At 40.2% G+C, this 21,898-nt stretch overlaps 1 protein-coding gene across 1 annotated transcript in view; it reads left to right on the forward strand.

Annotated features, from left to right (window-relative positions):
- LOC149138033 (plant cysteine oxidase 3-like) overlaps nt 1-21,898 on the forward strand; it is a 263,519-nt gene that overhangs the window by 127,654 nt on the left and 113,967 nt on the right. The window contains exon 2 of the mRNA XM_089448154.1: nt 17,861-18,027. Within this exon, the coding sequence (XP_089304280.1) occupies nt 17,861-18,027 (167 nt within the window). The remainder of the gene's footprint in view (nt 1-17,860; nt 18,028-21,898) is intronic.

Here is a 21,898-nt window from a genome sequence, read left to right on the forward strand (position 1 = left end):
AGATCATTTCTGCTTGATCCTTGTCTTCTTCTAGAAGTTACACCCACAATTTATATTAATACCCTTTAATTATTTTATTTTTCGAAGTTTAGACTTAGGGTCCCATTAAAAATAATTAATTACTTTAATAACACTATTTTTGAGTGGAATTTCCCAAAACGCTTTTTGGGTTCTTTGGAATACATGTGCCCAAGCCTCCTGCAAAATTTGAGACTTAGAGCACATCCGATGTTACCAGAAATCAATAGAGAGATTATACTTGTGCAAAGATTGTTTAGGCTTGAACAAGTATTGTATTTCTTCTCTATTTTATGATCTAATGCAATACAGATAGGAAGGGGTTTTAAGCAGCAAGATTTCCCCTTAGATAAATCTATGAGCATATGTGATTGAACCTTGTCTCATGTTTATGTTGTGATTTCTCGATCGATTAATTGTTTCCGCTGATAGGTAGAGTAGATTCAAGTCTTTTGTTTTAGAATATTACATAAGCAGTTTGAATTTACAAGGAATTTCTACATGGTATTAGAGCTAGAATCACAGTAGACAAGAGAATTCAAAGTTTGTGTAGGAGGTTCGAATTACAAGATCAATGTTGTAGGCCTTCTCTAAGACTGAGAAGATGACTTCCACCGAACTCAGGCTCAAATATGCTTTGGAAGGAACCACAAATTCTGTGGCATGGAAGATCCGTATGGAGGTGGTATTAGATGATAATGGGCTACTAGATTAAATCAAGACAAATGTAGTTAAACCCCCAGCAATTGATGCCTAAGATCTCGCTCATTGGAAGAAGGATGTAGATAAAGCGAGGAGGATCATATTGGAGGGAGTTTGAGATCATATTGTCTCGAATCTCCATGGGAAAGAAACTCCATTTTCTATGTGGAAAACACTGGCCGACTTGTTTGAGAATAATAATGCCCAGATGAAGCTGGCATTGAAGGACAAGCTTTGCAGCATTCAGATGCAAAAGAATGACACAATTCCGTAGTACCTGAGCAAGTTTACATAGTGTCGTGATGAACTTGGTGGGATCAATGTGATTGTCCTTGAAGAAGATTTGGTAGCTCTAGCTCTATTGGGTCTTCCCAAGAGCTGGTACAGTTATCAGGATTCCGTGAATGGTAGAGACAAATTACCAAGTTGGGAGTGGTTATGGTCCGATCTATTGTAGGAAGAAATAAGGCGAGACAACCTAGATGAGACCTCATCCAAAGAAGAGGAAGAGGACCTTGCATTAGTCAACAAAGGAAAAAAACCAAGGGAAAGAAGTCCCAAGGCGAGAAGGGCAAGAAGAAAGACTTGTCCAACATCAAGTTCTTTCACTGTCATGAATTCAGGGACTATGCTACAAAATTGTTGAATTTTCTAAGTCTATCCATTAGAAAATTAATTTGTATTTTGCTGGTTTATTTCTTCCACTTGTAAATTCTAAACAAGTTATTTAAAACATTTAAATACCAAAATAAACACAATACAGTCACAACATCTACAGATCATTAGCTGAAAAAAAACAAACACACAAGTGACACCGTTATTTTTGGACAAATGTCCCTGGAAAAACCCAATGCGAGAAAACCGGTGCATCTATTTTGAGGGTTTATTATTATGCGGTATTTCCTTGAGTACAACTGGGTGCCTAACCGGCTCACCCGACAGAGAAAAATACACGGTAGCAATACCTCTCTATTCGGAAACAGGTATTTAGAAAACCTGTCCCAGAAAACCCTCTCCGGCGACTCTAAAACTCAGCGCTGGCCCTTCTGGCCTCTGCGTCAGCCTCTTGATGCACTATGTTAGCCCCAGGAGCCTCTACGTCAGGCATCTGAGGCACTGCGCAGCCTTTGGGACCCTCTGCGTCACTCCCTCTGCGTTCTGCGTGGATGACTGTTGACACCTAATCCTTGTGATTGGGTGAATATATGTAAATAGATAAATAAGAAATATGAACAGTTATCGGGAGATGAACTGAATAGTCTCTCCCTCATGTATATAATGAAGACCTACCTGATGGAATAATACACGAATCATTTTTGCCTTATGGAGTTACTGCCTGGCCTGACATGGTATCAGAGCCAGCTCCTTTTTTTAGCTTTTATGCCCTTTGTAACTCCCTATTTTGCTCCTCTACTCCTCTGCTCTCCATTCAAAATAGCCTTCCATACAAAGCGCTGTCTCTCCATTCAAGAACGCTGCTGCCACAGTCACCTGAATGCTGCTGCCACAGTCACCAGAACGCTGCTCCACGCAGGTTATCAGGTTCCTCTACTGAATATTCCAAAACCAATTTTAGTTCCAATGCTGAGACGGTTTCGATTTCTCTGTCATTTTTCTCTGTCACGGCATCTTCCACCTTTTTCCATTGATGTCCGATGAACCTTCTCCTGTAAACTCTGGAAACTCTGTGTTAATTCTTTGAAAGAAAATTTCTGAAATGTATGAAGACGATTGTTGCCCTGAGTAATGAGTTGAAGCTGCCATAACAATCGTGCATAGTCGTGGGGGTGAAGATCATTTTATTTTATTGAATGAATGCTGGTCGAAACTCCTGCTTTGGTTCGTATGTGCTGAAGAGAGCAGCGTATGATGGAATGCTTCTTCTTTGAAATGGAACGGTTCGTTCAAATCACTGTGTGAATCCTGCGTTAATGTTATGTTGGGAAATTTTAAATGATATGCTGCATGAATCCTTGAAAGCCATATGATAGCTGCAATCCTTTTATACATGGTCGTCGTGTGCTGGTGTTCCTTTCTTTCTTGAAGGTCGTTCTGTGAGTGAAGTGGGTATGTTGTATGGTATTCGATATATATTGCAGCCAAACATATTCGATATATATTGTGCATTGAATATTTTTAAAAGGGTCCATATGGTAGCTGCAATCTTCCACCTTTTTCTGTTGCCTTTTCATGTAAAACAATTCAAGAACGTTGCAGAAAAATGATGAGGATGAAATTTGAAAATTTTCTGAGAATGCATAGCTGATCTATGTTTTATATTTTCATGAAAGACAAAGACTGTACATGGAGAAAATGCCCTTTTGAAATGTAAAAAAAAAATTACCACCAGAAGTACAATTTTACTGTATATTGGCAGAAGTATTTTTTCTATCAGAAGAAGTTTTTTTTACAGAATGCATTCAATCATATCCATGGTGGGAATAGTTCTCACTAGCAAGGAGAACTATCTTGAATGGTCCCGGATGATAAAACACACCCTCATTTTCAATGAGTTGTGGAAAGGAGTGTGTGTCGGAGACGAAGACAATGAACCAGTACAACCTACCTTAGACAAAGAACTCGTCATTTGGGAAAACAAGAACAACAAAGCTTATGCATTAATCGCAACATCTGTAAATGAAGAGGTGAGTCGCCATATTTCGTCATATTCAATTGCCTTTGAAGCCTTACAAAAGCTGAAAGAACTCTATGACTCACATTCTGCACTTGAAGTTGTTCAACTCATGATTAAACTCTTCACTCTTGAACTGCAAAATAATGATCCTCTTGCTCTTGCATCTGAAGTAAAGTCTATAATGCATGATATCAAATCCACTAAGGTTGAATTGGATATTCCTCTTATTGCTTTTCTCAAGGCACTTTATCTTACTTACTCCGATTATCTTGAGTCATTGCAAGCAAATGGAAATCTCAAAGATATAACCTTTGACTCTCTTGTGAAAAAGTTTGCTGAAAGAGAGAAAGCTTTTGGAAAGAAGACAACCCCTGAATCTTCTGAAGAGGCTGTGTGCCTTGCTCATAAAGAAAAGCATCCTGCTCAAGATTCTACAAGAGGAAGAGGTGGTCGAAGAGGAAGAGGAAGATATTTCAGAGGCGGGGGGGCAGACATTCTCAAGGAGAAAAGGCAGATTTGCACTGCATACGCTGCAAAAGAAATGGATCACATGATGCCTCTACATGCAAGCTACCATGGGACAAAATTGAGTAGAAAAGGAACCAACAGAGAGGTAAAACTGATGATACAGACAAAGGTAAAGCACCTGAATCCGCTCACTATGTTGTGGCACAATGTAACATTGGAGTAAATGAAGATTTATTTAATGCTTCACTTGCTTCTTGGAAAAATGATTGGTTGCTTGATTCAGGAGCAACCTGCCACATGACTCATAGAAAAGATTTTTTTGAAGATTTCATTGATAATGTTGATGGAGCAGTATACTTTGCAGAACAATAAAAAATCAAGCCATCAGGGCTTGGCACAATCAGGTTTAAACTGCCTGGTCTTCCAGACTTTCTTCTGCATCATGTTTTATATCTCCCACAGCTCAAGAGAAACTTGCTGTCCTTGGTCCACATCCGCCAGCAAGGTCACTCCATTCATATGTTTGATGGCAAGCTTGAGGTAAGAAAAGCATCTGACCACTCACTTGTCATGAGGGAATAGAAGAAGAAAGGCTTCTCAAGCTGCAAGGGACCTCTGCTCATACACAACATTTCTCATACAATTCTCATCATGAAGAAGGTACACTTCCATCAAGTTTATTATGGCATGCTAGATTTGGACATTTGAACTATGACAGTTTCCGCTTATTGAAGAAAAATGGTGTTGCTGGTTTGCCTACAATTTCTAGGAAACTTAAGCAATGTGATGCTTGCATTCTAGGAAAGCATAGCAAACAGTGTTTTCATGATTCACATTCAAGAGCACATAGAAAACTTGAACTCATTCATTCAGATTTATGTGGTCCAATGCCTGTTCCTTCTGCAAATGGAAATAAATGTATCATGACATTTATTGATGACTACACCAGAATGTGTTGGTTTATTTATTGAAGAACAAATCTGATGCTTTTCAAACATTCAAGAATTTTCATAAATGGATAGAAAATGATGCACAATCTCATATTGGGTCTATTCGCACTGATAATGGAAAAGAATACACATCAAATGAATTTGAAAACTATCTTCGCCAACATGGGATCAAACATCAAACAACTGTGCCTTATAATCCCCAACAGAATGGTGTAGCTGAAAGAATGAATAGGACAATCTTAAATATGGTACGATCCATGCTCTTCTTCAAAAATGTAAAGATAATGTTTTGGGCTAATGCTGTTCTATGTGCTGCATATATAAAGAATAGATGTCCATCTAATGCTATAAGAAACAAGACTCCATATGAAATGTGGTATGGACATGTTCCTTCGGTAAAGCATCTCAGGGTCTTTGGTTCCACCTGTTATGCCTTGATACCAAAGGTTCATAGAAACAAACTTGGTGCTAGAAGTCGTAAGTGTATCTTTTTGGGGTATTCAAATACCTCCAAAGCATACCGCCTCTATGATGAAGTAAAGAAGAAGTTTGTTGTATTTAGAGATGTAATTTTTCTTGAATCATCCAAAACTGACAATGTTGTTGAGCGGCAACTTGATCGCTTGGATAGATTCGCAAAAGCAAAATCATTTCAAGAATTTGATAATTAGATTCCACATCTTGAAGGGGGGATTCCTATACTAGATCAACATGTGGAATCTTCTTCTGAAGAACACTCTCCCCCGCATGAAACTCCAATAATGGATGATGCTTTAAGTGATGTGATTGATAGAATTGGGAGACTCAATCTTGATTCAGTCCCAACTCAATCAACGGAGCAGCCTGGACCATCTGAAAAAGGTCCCCCAAAGTGGCTGACAAAGACACTTGAAAGTGTTCATCCTGATGAGGTTGGAAAGACAGGAACTAGAAATTCAAACCGGCAAAATGGAGGTGATGTGGATGATTCTAATTCATATGTTGATATGGATGTTTCTTATGATTGTGAATTGAACTTGTCTACAGATTTTGAACCAACTTCCTTCAAAGAAGCTGCTTCTCATGATGAATGGAAAGAAGCAATGCAAAAGGAGTATGATGCCCTCATAAAGAACGACACTTGGAAGCTGGTTGATCCTCCATTAGGAACCAAACCAATTGGCTGCAAGTGGGTCTACAAGAACAAGTATAAAGCTGATGGCTCACTTGAAAAGCACAAAGCTAGGCTTGTGGCAAAAGGTTTTGCACAGAAGGAAGGGGTCGATTATGAGGAGACTTTTGCCCCCACAGCAAAATGGGCTACCATCCAGACACTCTTTGCACTAGCAGCTCAGAACGGTTGGAAAGTCCACCAAATGGATGTAAAAACTGCTTTCTTAAATGGAGATCTAAAAGAGAATGTTTTTATGTCCCAGCCTGAAGGATTTGCTGTGAAAGGACATGAACATAAAGTATGCAAACTGGTGAAGTCCTTGTATGGCCTCAAACAAGCACCGCGAGCCTGGTATGAAAAACTAACTGAGCATCTTCTGAAACTCAATTTCAAACATTATGATCTTGATGATGCAACTTTATTTGTCAAGAAAGTTGGCAAAACAGTTGTATATCTTGTGGTATATGTAGATGATCTTTTGATGACAGGGAACAATGAAAGCTACATTGCATCCATAAAGAAGGAATTGGGGAAAAGTTTTGAAATGACTGATTTGGGCTATATTCATTACTATCTTGGCATTGAAGTAACCCAACATCCGAAGTCCATATTTCTTTCTCAAAAGAAATACATTGGAGATCTGTTGAACAGGTTTGGCATGACAGAATGCAATCCTCTTATTACTCCAATGGAACAAAACTTAAAGCTCACATCTATTGAAGGAAAAGAATTTGAGGATGCAACAAAGTATAGACAGTTTGTAGGAAGTCTCAACTACCTAACTACTACCAGACCAAACATTTTGTTTGCTGTTGGAATCCTCTCCAGGTTTATGCAAAAGCCTTGTGAGGGACATTGGTCTGCTGCAAAAAGAGTTCTAAGGTACTTGAAGGGAACTCAAGACTTTGGAATCAAGTATACACAGATGGATGACTTCAGCTTGATTGGATACTCTGATTCAGACTTCGATGGAGACAAAGAAACTGGGGTATCTACTTCAGGATATGCTATGATTCTTGGATGAGGAGCTGTCTCCTGGAGATCATGCAAACAATCAGTTCTAGCAGCTTCCACAACAAAAGCAGAATACGTGGCAGCAGCTGAAGCAACAAAAGAAATTGTGTGGCTTAGAAAATTCTTGAAGATTTGCAGGTAAAACAAGTACAATCAATTCCACTCATGATTGACAATACCTCTGGAATAAAGTTGGCCAAGAACCCAAAGTTCCATGATCGAACGAAGCACATCAATACTAAATATCATCTGATTCGACATCATGTTGAGGCCAAAACAATCCATCTCCGTCATTGTTCCACAAATGAGAAAATTGTAGACATCTTCACCAAAGCGCTTGGAAGAGAAAAGCTTGAACGATTCAGAATGATGCTTGGATTCACCAACATCCCTTTAGATTAAGGGGGGGAATGTTGACACCTAATCCTTGTGATTGGGTGAGTATATGTAAATAGATAAATAAGAAATATGAACAGTCATCGGGAGATGAACTGAACGGCCTCTCCCTCATGTATATAATGAAGACCTACTTGATGGAATAATACACAAATCATTTTTGCCTTATGGAGTTACTGCCTGGCCTGACATGACGCAGTCCCTCTAGGCTTTGCACTATCTGTATTGGGCTCTGCATGGCTTGCTTTGACTGCTGCTCTCGCTCTCTGCTTCTGCACTAGTCTCTTGGCTTTGTCTCTGCCTCTCTGCCCAATACTCACTGTCCCTCGCTGCTGATCACTATTCACTTTTGCTTAGCAACCTCGCTCTAGCAAAATGAATGACTGATCTCTCTGGTGTATTCTCCAACTGACCCTCAAGCCTCTTCTTATACTTTTCTCGTTGGTCCTTCAACAACTGAGATTAAATCTCTAATCAACGACTAAGATTAGATTTGGCTTGATCCATGACTTTTGGAACCTTCTAACCCAGTTTTATATTAACACCCATTAATATTTTATTTTTCGTAAGTTTAGACTTAGGAACTTGATTAAAAATATTAATTATTTTAATATCTCCCAAACCAGGTACAATTTGTCCAAACCATTTCTGGGTCTTGGAGATCTCATGTGCTTTAGCCTCTCCACCAATTTTCATGGCTAGAGCACATCCGATGCTACCCCAAATCAACACTCCCTCTTAGCGAGGATTGTGCTCTAGTAATACTCCTCACTGAGCATCACTCTGATTATCCGGCATTGGTACCTGTGCTGATGCTAGGCCTCCCCGCCCAACATCCTCTGCACTGCTGCATCCTGTACTGCTGCCCATGGCCCTGCCATTGCCACTGCTGCATTCGTACGACAGCTCCCTTTGCATCTGTGCTGCTGCTGGTCCATCCTCCCAACACTACATCTGCACTGCATCCCCCTCTCATCATGCTGCATCATGCTACTGTAAACTGCTATTGCACTGCAACTCAGTTACTGAGAAGTAAGTAACTGGTCCACCCAACTTCTGACATCCCTGTGAGGCTAGAAACACTCTCGACGTTGAAGCTTTGTCTACTGCTAACAAGTGCTCCCTCTAGTGACCTCTGCGTTGCTGCAACAACTCCCTGCATCTTGCACCGTTGCACACCTCTCTGTGCCATCTTGCATTGGTGCAACACTCTCGTGCCTCTCGCACTGTTGCAACCTGCTAGCCTCACGCTGCCCGAGGACTCCTGCATTGTAGCACTCTCTGCCGCTCCATCCGCATCCGTTTCTACCCACATCCGCCAGTCCTGCTACTCTCTCCTCGGGGCTCCTGTAGCAAGGTATAATCCAAGAGGTTGGGTACCTCAAGGATCTTGCCCCTCATCGCCTATAGTCCTCTTGACTACAGCTCGATGTCTCCCCACTTCTTCTCTAGTGGCACATGAGCACTCATGGCACAATTGTCATCCTCCTCGAATTCTTTCTCCGCCTTCGCTAGCGCTGCCTTAGAGTCAGAAGCCTCTCCCTTACTCTTCTTCCTCAGACACTGGTTTGCATAGTGACCCAGTTCCCCACAATGGAAGCACTTGACTTTGGAGAGGTCCCTCTTCTTCCTCTTCTCCTGCTTTCCCGTAGATGTCAGAGCTGCATCCTGTTCCTCTTCCTTCTTGATCCAGACTCCTTTGCTGTTACTTCCCATCTTGGTCAACCGTCTGATCTCCTCTTGGCGAAGAGCCGCCCACAATTCTTCCCAATTTGGAAGACTCACCCTGCCCAGTATGCTCTCGACAAATGTCTCCCACTCCTCGGGGACTGCATTTAGTGCAGTCCTCACCATCAACTCTTGATCCAGTGTAGCCCCTATGGAAGTCAGTTGGTCTTGGATCTCCTACAATCGACCGAGGAAGAGATCTATCTGCTCTCCCTTCTGCATCTTGTATGACCTTAGCTGATTCTCCAGTAACATCTTCCTCTGCACGGAAGTATGCTGGTACGACGTCTTCAAGGTGTCCCACATCTCCTTTGTCGTTTCCTTCTCGGCAATATGTTGGACCACATGATCTTTGAACCCATCAAGGAAGATGCATTTTGCCTTGGCCATTGTCTCCTCATACCTTTCATTAGCTACCGGGTCAACTGGGATAGCCATTGCTCTCAAGACGAAGCCCTTGATGCGATGCCTGTTTAGAATGGAAGGATCGTGGCCTTCCAGACCACAAAGTTGGATGCTCCGTCTAGCCTATCCTGATCCCTCAACCCATTCACGGCCATCTCTCTGCTCTTCTCTATCGACTCCTCCGAGTCTCTCTACTTCCTGTCTGGAAGTTCTCGGTTCGACTCCTGCTGAGTCTCTCTACTTCCCGTCTGGAAGTTCTCTTTTGGACTCCCTCTGAGTCCCGATTTCCCTCCTGGAAATCCTTCTGCCAACCGTCAAGTTGCCCCTCTCCAATCGTCTGTGCAACTGCAACACTGATCTGGATTCCTTGGCTAGAAATCCGCCTCGACAACAACTCCCTCTACCTTGTTTTGCCCTGTTAGGTACTGTTCTGACCACAATACCCCACTAGCTTCACTCTCGCAAACTGCCCACAGCTTCCTATGCCCCAACAACTGAAGGACTGAGCCTCTAGGCTCTGCGCAATCCCGACACTGGCAAAAATAGCTCCCTCAGCCACTGCGTCAACCCTCTTGGTCTTTGCGTGAGCCTCTTTCTGCCCTCCTTAGCCTCTGCGGCTGGCCTCTCTCTGGCTCGGACTGATGACGCAGTCCCTCTGCGTCAACCCTTCCTCTGTCGCTTTCTGCAAGGATCAGCTTTGTCACTCGGGACAGTTGAATCTGCTGCAAATGCTCTGCTCAGCTGATGCCTTCAGCTTTCTTGTGATCTGCAACCACGCTCTGATACCATGTTGAATTTTCTAAGTCTATTTGTTAGAAAATTAATCTGTATTTTGCTGGTTTATTTCTTCTACTTGTAAATTCTGAACAAGTTATTTAAAACATGTAAATACTGAAATAAACACAATATAGTCTCAACATCTACATATCATCAACTGAAAGAAAACAAACACACAAGTGACACTGTTATTTTTGGACAAATGTCCCCGAAAAAACCCAATGTAGGAAAACCGGTGCAACTATTCTGAGGGTTTATTATTATGCAGTATTTCCTTGAGTACAACTAGGTGCCTAACCAACTCACCCGACAGAGAAAAATACACAGTAGTAATACCTCTCTATTCGGAAACAAGTATTCAGAAAACCTGTCCCATGAAACCCTCTCCGGCGACTTTCAAGCTTAGTGCTGGCCCTTATGGCCTCTGCGTCAGCCTCCTGCTGCATTGCGTCAGGCCTCTGAGGCATTGCGTAGCCTCTGGGACCCTCTGCGTCACTCCCTCTGCCTTCTGCGTGGATGACGTAGTCCCTCTGGGCTTTGCGCTATCTCAGTTGGGCTCTGCGTGCCCTGCTCTGGCTGTTGCTCTTGCTCTCTGCTTCTGCGCTGGTCTCTTGGCACTATCTTTGCCTCTGCCTCACTGCTCCTCGCTGCTGATCATCGATTCACTTTTGCTTAGCAACCTCGCTCTAGCAAAATGAATCACTGATCACTTTGGTGTATTCTCCAACTGACCCTCAAGCTTCTTCTTATACTTTTCTCGTTGGTCCTTCAACGACCAAGATTAAATCTCTAATCAACGACTAAGATTAGATTTGGCTTGATCCATGACTTTTGGAGCCTTTTAACCCAGTTTTATATTAATACCCATTAATCTTTTATTTTTCCTAAGTTTAGATTTAGGAACTCCATTAAAAATATTAATTATTTTAATATCTCCCAAACCGGGTACAATCTATCCAAACCATTTCTGGGTCTTGGAGATCTCATGTGCTTTAGCCTCTCCACAAATTTTCATGGCTAGAGCACATCTGATGCTACTACAAATCAACATAAATGTCCATAGAAGAAGGCAAGCAAGAAGGAGCCTGCAGTAGCTGCTGCAGGTGAAGCTCTAGCTTCATAATTCAAGTTTGTTTTTACTCTCATTGCATGCATGGCAAGCATAGTAATGGGAAGCATGTGGTATCTCGACAACGGTGCCTCGTTCCATATGACGGGGAATAGAGATCTCTTCAGTGACTTGGAGGAGAAAGACCTCAAGTAGAACATTGAGTTTGGAGACGACGGGAGGTATACGCGACCAATATTGGTACAGTTACTTTTTAGAGGGAGTCTGGCTCCCCTCTTAGACTCAAGGATGTGATGTTTGTTCCGGGTCTAAAGAAGAATCTTGTTTTCGTCGTGGTATTGGAAGACTGTGGCTACACTGTGATATTTAGCAAAGGAAAGGTTTTCCTTAGACACATTGCCACAGGATAGGTGAAGCAGATCAGTGTGTGAGTCAAGAACTTGTATGCACTTGAGGTCAAAGATGCATGCAAAGCCTTGAGGAGCAAGGCAAAGGTTAGAGACTTGGTGGTTGAGAGGGAACATGATTTACCTCTCAAAATGGAGCCTCAGAAGCAGCCTCAACAAGTTGTGGAGCAGCCACAATTGGAGAAGCAGAGAGGAGACAGAGTGGAAACATCCACTCAAGCAGAGACCTCCAATAGGGGGAAATTTCGAGCCAAGTGGGTAGAAGGATCTCATGCAACCTTACTTCTAGGTGTGAGGTGGGGCGATATGAAACTTTAGTCCAAGAGTTTCAGAAATTTGGGCTGGGTCCATTAAGTTGTTTTTGTCTCATGGATCATTACCTTGATACGGGGGCCGACAATATTCGGTAGCAGGTGGATCAATGTAAGTCAGACATTGAGGAGTGCAGAGCAGAGTTGACAACAGAGCAGGAGGCTCAGTAGCAGAGTTACCATCAACACATATTTCCCAGTAGGCAGTTGCAGATTGATTCAGTGATTATTTTTTATTTATTTGTTATTCTCAGTTGCAGATGTTGCAGTAACAGCAACAATAGTGGCAAGTGTTGCATGCAATACATTCCAAAGGTGTTGGATCGGGGTAGATGTGAATCCCTTTTTTGTTGAGAAGGAGTGTTGAAAATGGCAACAAGAAAATCCTGATTTAATTTTCCCTTGAATTAAATTAGGAGAAAATTGTAATTCCACATCACAAGACAACAAGAATGAGTTAACTAAGTTAATTTCACTTAGTTGGCTCAGTTAATTCGAGTTGAGGGCCTAACTTGAGTCATGTAGAGTGGTTCTTAAATTTTAGGAGCCTAGGTTGAGTTTAATTTGAGTTCCTAAATTTTAGGAGCCTAGGTTGAGTTTAATTTGAGTTGTAATAGTTTAATTCAGTTAAAACTGAGTTAATGTTTGTTAAATTAGTTTCAACTGTTGGAGGAACGAGTAGGAGGTCTAGCAGTGGGGTGCAATTGTTGGAAATACTGAGAGGGGTAGTGAATCATTATTCCTTAGCAGTTAGCACTTTTAAATCTTTTCAGAGCATTAGTTAATCTTCAATTATTATTAATGTTTATGCAGTAATCACAGTAAATAAAAGAACACAGTAGGCACAAGAATTTTAGGTGGAAAACCCCCTCCAGGTCAAAAAACATTGAACACTTTTCTAGTAAATTCTTTAATCTTCAACCCCAACTGAAATGAAAGCAACAACTTCCTAGAATTCTAGAAAAACATTATTCTCCAGCTCCCATTGGAAGGATGCCCCAACGCCCTGGTTTCTTCAGTAATCAACTGAATGGATGCCCTAACACCCTAGCGAGCCACAACTCGCCCTAGCACCACCCTACCACCCTAAAGTGTTCACAGGCCCCAACCTGTAGGCGACTTCATACACCTACCTAGAACCTCCCTGCCACCCTATAATGACTGAAATAAGACAAGACTGTGGATTCCCAAACCAGGGACAACAATCCACGATACAATAAGATGTACAATGATTTTTGTGTACTTGACCAAATACCCAATCACTCTATGACCTACAACCCAACCATGACATCATCTCAACAGTGACTCCTATACTTGCCAACACTGCCTCTTCGACTCTAGGCAGAATGACTCTTTTACAATTTCACAATGATGACTCTTTTACAATGATGACTCTTTTATAATTGACTCTTCTACAACTTTACAATAATGACTCTTGGCCTGAACAATAGTCTTCAAGGATGTCCCGCTGCAATGCTTCCTTTGATTTGATACTTCTGCTCTTGAATTCTTGCTTGATGTTGTACTTGAATATTCCTCTACTTGCATGCAAAATTTGCCCAACGAAACCAATCCCAAAACAAAACAAAATACCCTTCAACTTATCTCTGCCTGCAAAACACATGTAAGTGCATAATAATGAATAAATACAAATTAAAAATTACAATGTGTACCTGAAGTGTTCTTGTCACTTTTGTTGTTGACTTGCTGCAGCAGTAGACAAAGACTCCCACTCTTGATATAGCCCTGGACTCTATGCAAGACTATATCCAAAACTGACTTAAAGATAGATACAATAGAAATTGATGACAGACCCTAGACTTGTGATGGACCAAGTTCTAAGTACAACAACAGAGACCATTCTATCAACTAAGTAACATGAACTTACAACATCATATAGATTTAGCAAACTTGGTGTAGCATCAAGAATATGTAGCATCAAATGTATAGTATCAAGAATAGGACATTCGAAATGTGGTATCAAAACTAACTGTGACATATAGAGACATAGAGTTATAGCCAAGACCTTGCATATACTTACGCTGTCCTGTAAAAACATATGTCAGAGATGATACTCATATTTCAAATGTAAACACTAATCATACATACCTTGCTGTAGGAGACTTACCCTTGACTGTTGATGTGTGGTGCTTACTACAGTGATCCTTGAATGCATGCTTTTTCTTGCCTTCTAGGAGCTCGATATTGAATCTGTTGTATCTATGTAATTTCGGATCTCCAGGGTCTGAAATTTCGTCTTGTGGTAGCCCTCTGAGGCCTCTTTCCAATCCCACAGGTCTGATGAAGTTTGGATTCTTCAAGAAAGAGTTATGCCCAATCTCCCACGATGACATGATTACAGACTGGTTCAGTAGAGCGAACTTGTACTAAGTGCCACGTGTCACTGTTGCGACCTTGGGCCCTGAAAATGCTAATCAACAAACTACAATGCGTCCTCTTTCTGTGACTATTTACGAAATTTGAATCCAATGCTCAGAGAGAAAGTTATGACGATTTTTCCAACGTCACCTGTTTGACATGGAATTTGGGAGCCTACAAAATCCCTAACTTCCTCAGATCATATCTCCAAAAATATAGCGAACCAAGCTCTGAAATTTGGTCACGAGGTTCATCACGATTTCGGCTCAATTGGGTTTTAATTTCAGCTTCTGAATCTTTGTAGAAAAAAAGTTATAGCTAAAATGCCACGATGACCTGTTTGAAGCCACAAAATCCCTACTAGAGGAGGATATGAGGGTCACTATTTATATGAATGTCTTGAGTTGAGAGGATCCTCAACAAGTGAAAGTTGAAGGGATTTTAGGAGAAAAAAATAATTATTAATTATTGACTATTTAATGACCACAACCAATTATGAGTGTCATGCCACAACCCCATGGGGTTTAGCCCACTAACTGGGGTTACTAACTTCAAACATGAATATCTCTTAAACTGCGAAGAATTACATAGCGTGCCATATATCAACGGAAACATATCGACGAGTAGAATCCATATAGAAGATCCTTGACTTAGAATAGAGTATTTTGTCAAGTCAAAATGCCCATGCAAGATCAGAATAACCCCTGGTGCTGCTTGGGTTGACATCAATGACAACCACTGATCAACAACAACTTCATGTGTTCAACCAGTTAACTGATAAATCAACCATAATTAACTCATGCATGCATGAAATTCGAGTTACCCAGTTGAGATTGGAGTTCAAGGGAAGTGTACTATCAATTGTATAATTTTCTGAGTTGTACAGGTGGTGCATGTAGTTAGAGAAGGGCCTATAGAGATTGCGCAATTCAAGATGGGGATTTCCCTAATTAATAGGGGCTAATTCCTTGAGAAACAACGCAAGGAAATAGGAGCTTGGCAAGCAACAAAATTGGCTAAGTATTGGCCTTAGTTAGCTTGTAAGGCAGAGAGATAAATTATACTTGTGTAGAGATTGTTTGGGCTTGAACAAACATTGTATTTCTTCTCTATTTTCTGATCTAATGCAATACAAATAGGAAGGGGTTTTGAGCAACAAGCTTTCCCCTTAGATAAATCTTTGAGCATATGTGATTAAATCTTGTCTCATGTTTATGTTGTGATTTCTTGATCGATTAATTGTTTCCACTGATGAGTAGAGTAGGTTCAAGTCTTTTGTTTTAGAATATTACATAAGCAGTTTGAATCTACAAGGAATTTCTACACATCCCTTGGTATTTCTAGTCTTTATATTTAGGAAGAAAAATTCTCTGGATTGTTGATTTGGGGTAGCATCGGATGTGCTCTAGCCACGAAATTTGGTGTAGAGGCTAAGGCACATGAGATCTCCAATACCCATAAAGGGTTTGGGCAAATTCTAAACAGTTTGGGAGATATTAAAATAATTAATATTTTTAATGGAGTCTATAACTCTAAACTTAGGGAAATTAAAATATTAATGTGAATTAATATAAAACTATGTTAGAATTGTCCAAAAGTCACGGATCAAGCCAGATCTAATCTTAGCCATTGATTAGGGACTTAATCTCGGCCGTTGATTTGTCAACGAGAAAAATATAAGAGGCTTGAGGGTCACTTGGAGAATACACCAAGAGATCAAGATTTCGACTTTCTGGGGCTGGGTTTGCTGAGAAAGTTGAGAGAGTGATCTAGAGTTGCAACTAAGGGGCAGTGAATGCAGAAGCAAAGATAGTGCCGGGAGGATTAGCGCAGCAGCTGGGAAAGTTGACGCAGAGGGCAAAAGCCGAAATTGTCGGGAACAGCCAGAACTGCTGGAAACTGCTGGAATTGCCGGGAAAGCTGACGCAGAGGGTAGAAGCCGGAACTGCCGGAACAGTCGGGAAAGCTGACGTAGAGGGCAGAAGCCGAAACTGTCGAGAATAGCCGGAACTATCGGGAACTGCCAGAATTGCTAGGAAAGCTGACGCAGAGGGCAAAAGTCGGAACTACCGGGAACGCTGACGCAGAGGGTAGAAGAGGCTGACGGTGGGGTTTTTCGTGGGGCAGATTGGAGCTAAGGAGCTGCCGGAGTGTTTATCCAGGGTTTCAGCAGGAGCATTTGTCTTCGTAGGAGAGGTACTATTACCGAGATTTTTTCTCTGTTGAGTGAGCCGGATTTGGCACCCAGATTGTATTTTGAAACTGCTTAATAAATCAAACCCTCAGATAGCTGCACCGGTTTTCCCGCATTGGGTTTTTTCCGGGGACATTAGTCCAAAAATAACGGTGTCATTTGTGTGCTTGTTTCTGTTTCCTTCAGTTGATGATCTGTAATGTGTTGATCATGTACTTATGTTTATTTTCAGTATTTACATGGTAAATAACTTGTTAATTAATCAGAACAAGTAGGAAGGAATAAATCAGAAAGTACATGGAGGGTTTCTAACTATTAGACTTAGAAACTTCAACATGGATGTGTAACCATCTTTCATACACCGTATCCTACTTTCTGATTATTACAATTGCTATCATCAAATACCTTTATGCTTTTTCTGCTGTCTTACTTCTGTGATGAGCTGTTTGCTTTCTATAATCTATCAGAAGAGTGTTTTTTCACATTAACATGCAATCCATTATATTTTCTCTCTGATTTTGGAAATAGATTCAACTTAATTTAGGCTCTACTTTTGACAGGTTTTGACATGCACTTGATCTTGATTTGGATTTGTAAAAGATTGACTTTTTAATTTTTTTACTAAATAGTAATTACCACTTTCAGTATGATCAGCGGATATGAAATCGTAGTCATGTTTTGATTGGGACCCCTTTTTTCTTTCTATTTTCAAGGATATCATCTCCTGCTGTGATGGTCATAATGATCTATGAAATAATTTTCTCTATCCACGTTGTCTATTCCAGTATACCATATTTCTTCTCTGTATGTTTTAGTTACATTGCAGGTCTGTGCCTCCAGTTTTTGTTTTGTTCTTAGCCATGCATTTGTTTCTTCTTTCAAACATAATTACTTGGCATGTTTGTAATTGACCTAGATCGCTACCCTGTTAAAAGGAGGGAGTTCCAACAATAATGTGACTAGATGACTGTGATTTTGTTATTTCCTATTATGCTTATTGTGATGCATTGGTATTTAACTAAAATTTTCTGGCTAAATTTTCTTTTGGCATTTTAATCAATACTTTGTGATACTTAATAGTTTATCAGATCTGATTAAGTTATATGGATGCTCTTTTGGTATAATTACAGAAGATGAATCCTTTATTGGTGTTTTACATGGTTATGATTTACATTTTTTCCATCTCAATTGGTGGAAGCAATGCCAATTATCTGGCATCATGAATTATGGTTGAAATGTAATTATTTTTTGCAGATACTTTTAGGCCTACTGATGTGGGGCTTAATGAGGATACATTGGAACAAGATCGTGGGTATGGTTTTTTTGGACAAAATATGCAAAGAATTCGACACTCAGCTATGGTGGCTCGTTGGTCACAACCTGTTACATACTTGCACATTTATGAATGTGATAGCTTTACTGTGAGTGGCAAAACTTATTTCCATGCTTCTATAACTAGGCAGCTTATTAAGCCTTATTTAGATAGCAAAAATAATTCATAATTATTATAAAATCTATTTTTATACTTGCATAGAAAAGAAAACTAAATTGTCACGTTCAAAATAAAGTGCTTTACATGAACATTTCTCGAAATTCCATATTTTCAACTTTCCCTACCATAGCACATGCTGTGTCTTTCCAACGAGTTTTATTGGAAAAGTACAATGGGTGTCTGGTGAATATCTCTGAAATAATTAGTAGTTTTGGATATTGTTGGTTATCTTTCCAGGACATCAGGGCAATGCAAGATAAAGGGTCCTTAGGTTTCGTTAATGTGCACAGAAATGGAATCAAGTAATTTGAAAGACAACAATATGTTGCTTTATTAATGGTGTCATTAACAAGGTTATAGAATTGCCGCAACTTGAAGGCTTGAAATACTTTGAGCAAAGACATGATTTGGACTCGGGAATGACTTGACAAATCCAAAATGAAGTGTGATCTTGGTGACTCAACAAATATCCACAAAAAACTCAAGATTAACTTGACAAAATTGAAAAGTACACTGGAAGTAAGAACAGAATGGGGACTTTCCATTCTATCAAATATCAAATATCCGTTCTATCAAAGCAGTATAAATAGAAGGAGAATTTGACCTATTTGGCATCCATCCATCAACAAGTTCGATCTGCAGTGAAGGAAGAGAAAAAGAAGTGCGAAGTCAAGGACAAGAAGGTCAAATCAAAGGAAGAACAAAAAAGTTTTAGGGCATCTTCTCTCTCACACATGCGAGATTTCTAGGGTTTTTGGGCAAGTGTTGGGGGCCGAAATTTCTGCAGTGACTGCAGGTCCGAAATTCTGAGTTGCAGGGGGTCGAAATTTCAGATTGAAGTAGTTTTGAAGGAGTTGACTCTTGTTGACTTTGGCAGAGTTTGTCTACTTGGAAGGAGGGCTGACTTGGTGATTGGAGGAGGTCTTTGTCTTGGTCAAAAGGTCTTGGATTGTCTCACTTTGACTTGGTTTTATTATAGAAGAAGAGTTTGACTGGGTTTTCCCCTAGGAGAGGGGTTTTTCCCTGGCTAAGTGCCTACATCTTATGTCTCTTGTTCTTGTGATCTTCATGCATTTTTGATTTGGTAATTGCTTGATGAAAGATAACATAATAAAGAAGTAAAGAAGCCAACACAAATCACAAGTAATTATCAAGAAAAGAGGAATCAAAACCCAAATAACTACATGCATTGATTTCTCAACACATGTTGCCTCAAAATCTAGTAGGCCTCTTGAGACTCCTCACAAGGAAAGGGCTAGACCCTTGATGCAACAATGAGGTGGACTGCCACTGTCACCTCAACAGTCTGCCTCCTATCCTTTAGTGGAATTTCACCAAATGGGAGGCTTCCTTGTCCTCACCTAAAGGATATTCTAAGTTAATTGGCTCAAGGTGATATGTATGAAATGCTAAGTAAGGTACTTCTTGAATGGACAAAGGCACGGTTCTTTATGTATAGGAACTAAGTATCATAAACAAAACCTTTCCAAAGATACTTGATACATAGGGCTTCAAAGCCTAGTCCAACAAAGGAGTATCTAGGCATGCAAGCATGCAAAAAAGGTTTCCTTAATGATGAACTCAATAAGAGATGGCAAACCTTCAAAATAAGTCCCAAGTTGAGGCCTAAATTAATATTAGGGTTTTGTAGGGCACAAATTTCCTAGGCTTGATGATTTCAGCCCTATTAGGGCAAATTTCACCATGGAAAGAGCTAGATTTTGAGTTTAGAGGGTCAATCAAGGTGAGACCTTGCTACTAAAGCATCAACATCCTCCTTCAAGAGGCCCTAGTTGAATTCGACCCTATGCCCTAGCTCTAGCAGCTTGCCTTCAGGCATAAAGGGCTTACGAAAATAAAAAGGAAGAAAAGATAAAAGATTTTATGAATTTTGACCAACACAAGGATTCTCAGTGCCTTTCCCTACTCAGGTGATGGAGTCTTTAGGACTAAATTTAAGGGATATCAAGACTATGCTTGGAGTGATAGAAAAAGCCCTAGTTTTCAGTTGCAAACCCTAGCTATCTTCTTATGAGGGGAGAAGTTAAGTAGAAGAAAGCTCTCTAGGAGGTTTTTTATGGTATTCAAGGAAAATAAATTTTAACATGCAATGATCAAGCAATATTTTCGAATAAAAATATGTATTTAGACATGGTACAATAGAAAAACCCTAGCAAGCATTCATCACACGAAAAATCATTAAAAAGTTGCAATTATACTCATAATTTTCGCAAGAAATTTACCTTCTTTCAATCCCAGAAAGACATCTCCAATACATAAACTAGTCTCCAACAGAAATAGTTCCAAAAAGACCACTTCTCCACAAGTAGCGAGGAGCAAAAAGGCTAAGTTGAGCTCTCTAAGGAGGCTGAAATCCACAAGTGATGATGACAAATGGAATGGAGTGATCCTCCTTTTATATGAGATCTCTGTCTATCACATCCATTAATCCAACTAAAAGCTCTAAAAGAAGTTTGATTTTGAGTAAAAGTGAAGTGGGTTACAAGACAACCCAGTAGCTCAATAAAACAAATTAGCCACTAATTTCCCACACCTTTGAGTTGAAATCCCTCTCTAAGCTTGACGTAGTTCCCTATTACGGCTAATGAGGATTGCAAAATATGGACTAGATGCATCTCTAGTCCTCATGACCAACTATCAACTGAGGAAGAATCCTCAAATCAAGCCTCAAAACATTTCATGTGTCCAAAAGCCAGCTCTACTGCGTCATCTCCATGGGTGCCATCAAGACAATGTGGTGCAATCTCTCTCCAGCATTGGGGCTCCATGAGGTAGTACAAGCCCTCCCTAATTGTTGAAAAGTGTAACTAGGTTCGGTCTTCATAATGACATATGTAATTATGATTTTATGTAATTGATGTAAAGAAGAAAAATAAAATTATTTTTGTAATACTTGAATCATGGGTTTCATGATCAAGGAATTTTATTTTTAGTTAAAGCTCCCATTGTGAGCTATTAGGTTTGGTCATCAAGTCATAAAATTCATAGAGTCAATGTCAAAGTTTGAAGACCCATTTTGGGCATGTAATCCATTGTAAAAGAATTATTATTAGCCCTCCAAGACCTTGTCACAAGCTCTTCTTCATGTCGGCCTAAGGATGCTTCCAGAATGACAAGTCAGCTTACCTATATCACAAGTCGGCTTATATTGATGGATGAAACACTATATATAGGCAGCTCGACCTCCATTTGAGGACAAGAAATCTGGTCAAGCAATTCTGAAGAAGAAGTGTGAAGACATCAAGAAAGAAGCCTCATCATCAAGCGAAGAAGAAAGGAAGTCAACTGAGTTAATTTCTGATCTATTTTAGGGCTCATCTCTTCCACATGTGCGAGACTAAAGTATGTTTACTGCAGAAAAATGCCGAGGTATTACAGTCATATTGAGAGGACATTTTTGGGAGAAAACAAGGAAAATCCCAAACAGAATTGCCAAGGAAGAGGTCTCCTTCTAGAGTGAGGAAAATCAAGAGTCAAGATTGGTCAATTTCATGTGCTAAGGTTTCTGAATTAGGGCTGAAAGTTGCAGATCTGTTCCAAGGGACCAGAATTCTAAAGGATAATCGAGAATGAGGAAGAAGCAAGGAGTTTGACTATCGTTGATTCAAGGAAGAAGAAACTCATCAAGGAAACCTTGTGACTTGGTCTTGGAGAGGTTAAATAGGTCAAAGGTTTTGGTCTTGGTATTCGTCAGTTGAAGTCTCTATAAGAAGAAGAATTCGTTTGGGTTTTCCTCTCAAGTTGGAGAGGTTTTGGCCCTGGCTGTTCGCTTACTTTCT

Source organism: Pinus tabuliformis, chromosome X (genome assembly GCF_031772625.1).
Source record: "Pinus tabuliformis cultivar Carrire ecotype Pingquan chromosome X, CPIR1, whole genome shotgun sequence".
In the NCBI taxonomy this organism is placed as follows: domain Eukaryota; kingdom Viridiplantae; phylum Streptophyta; class Pinopsida; order Pinales; family Pinaceae; genus Pinus; species Pinus tabuliformis.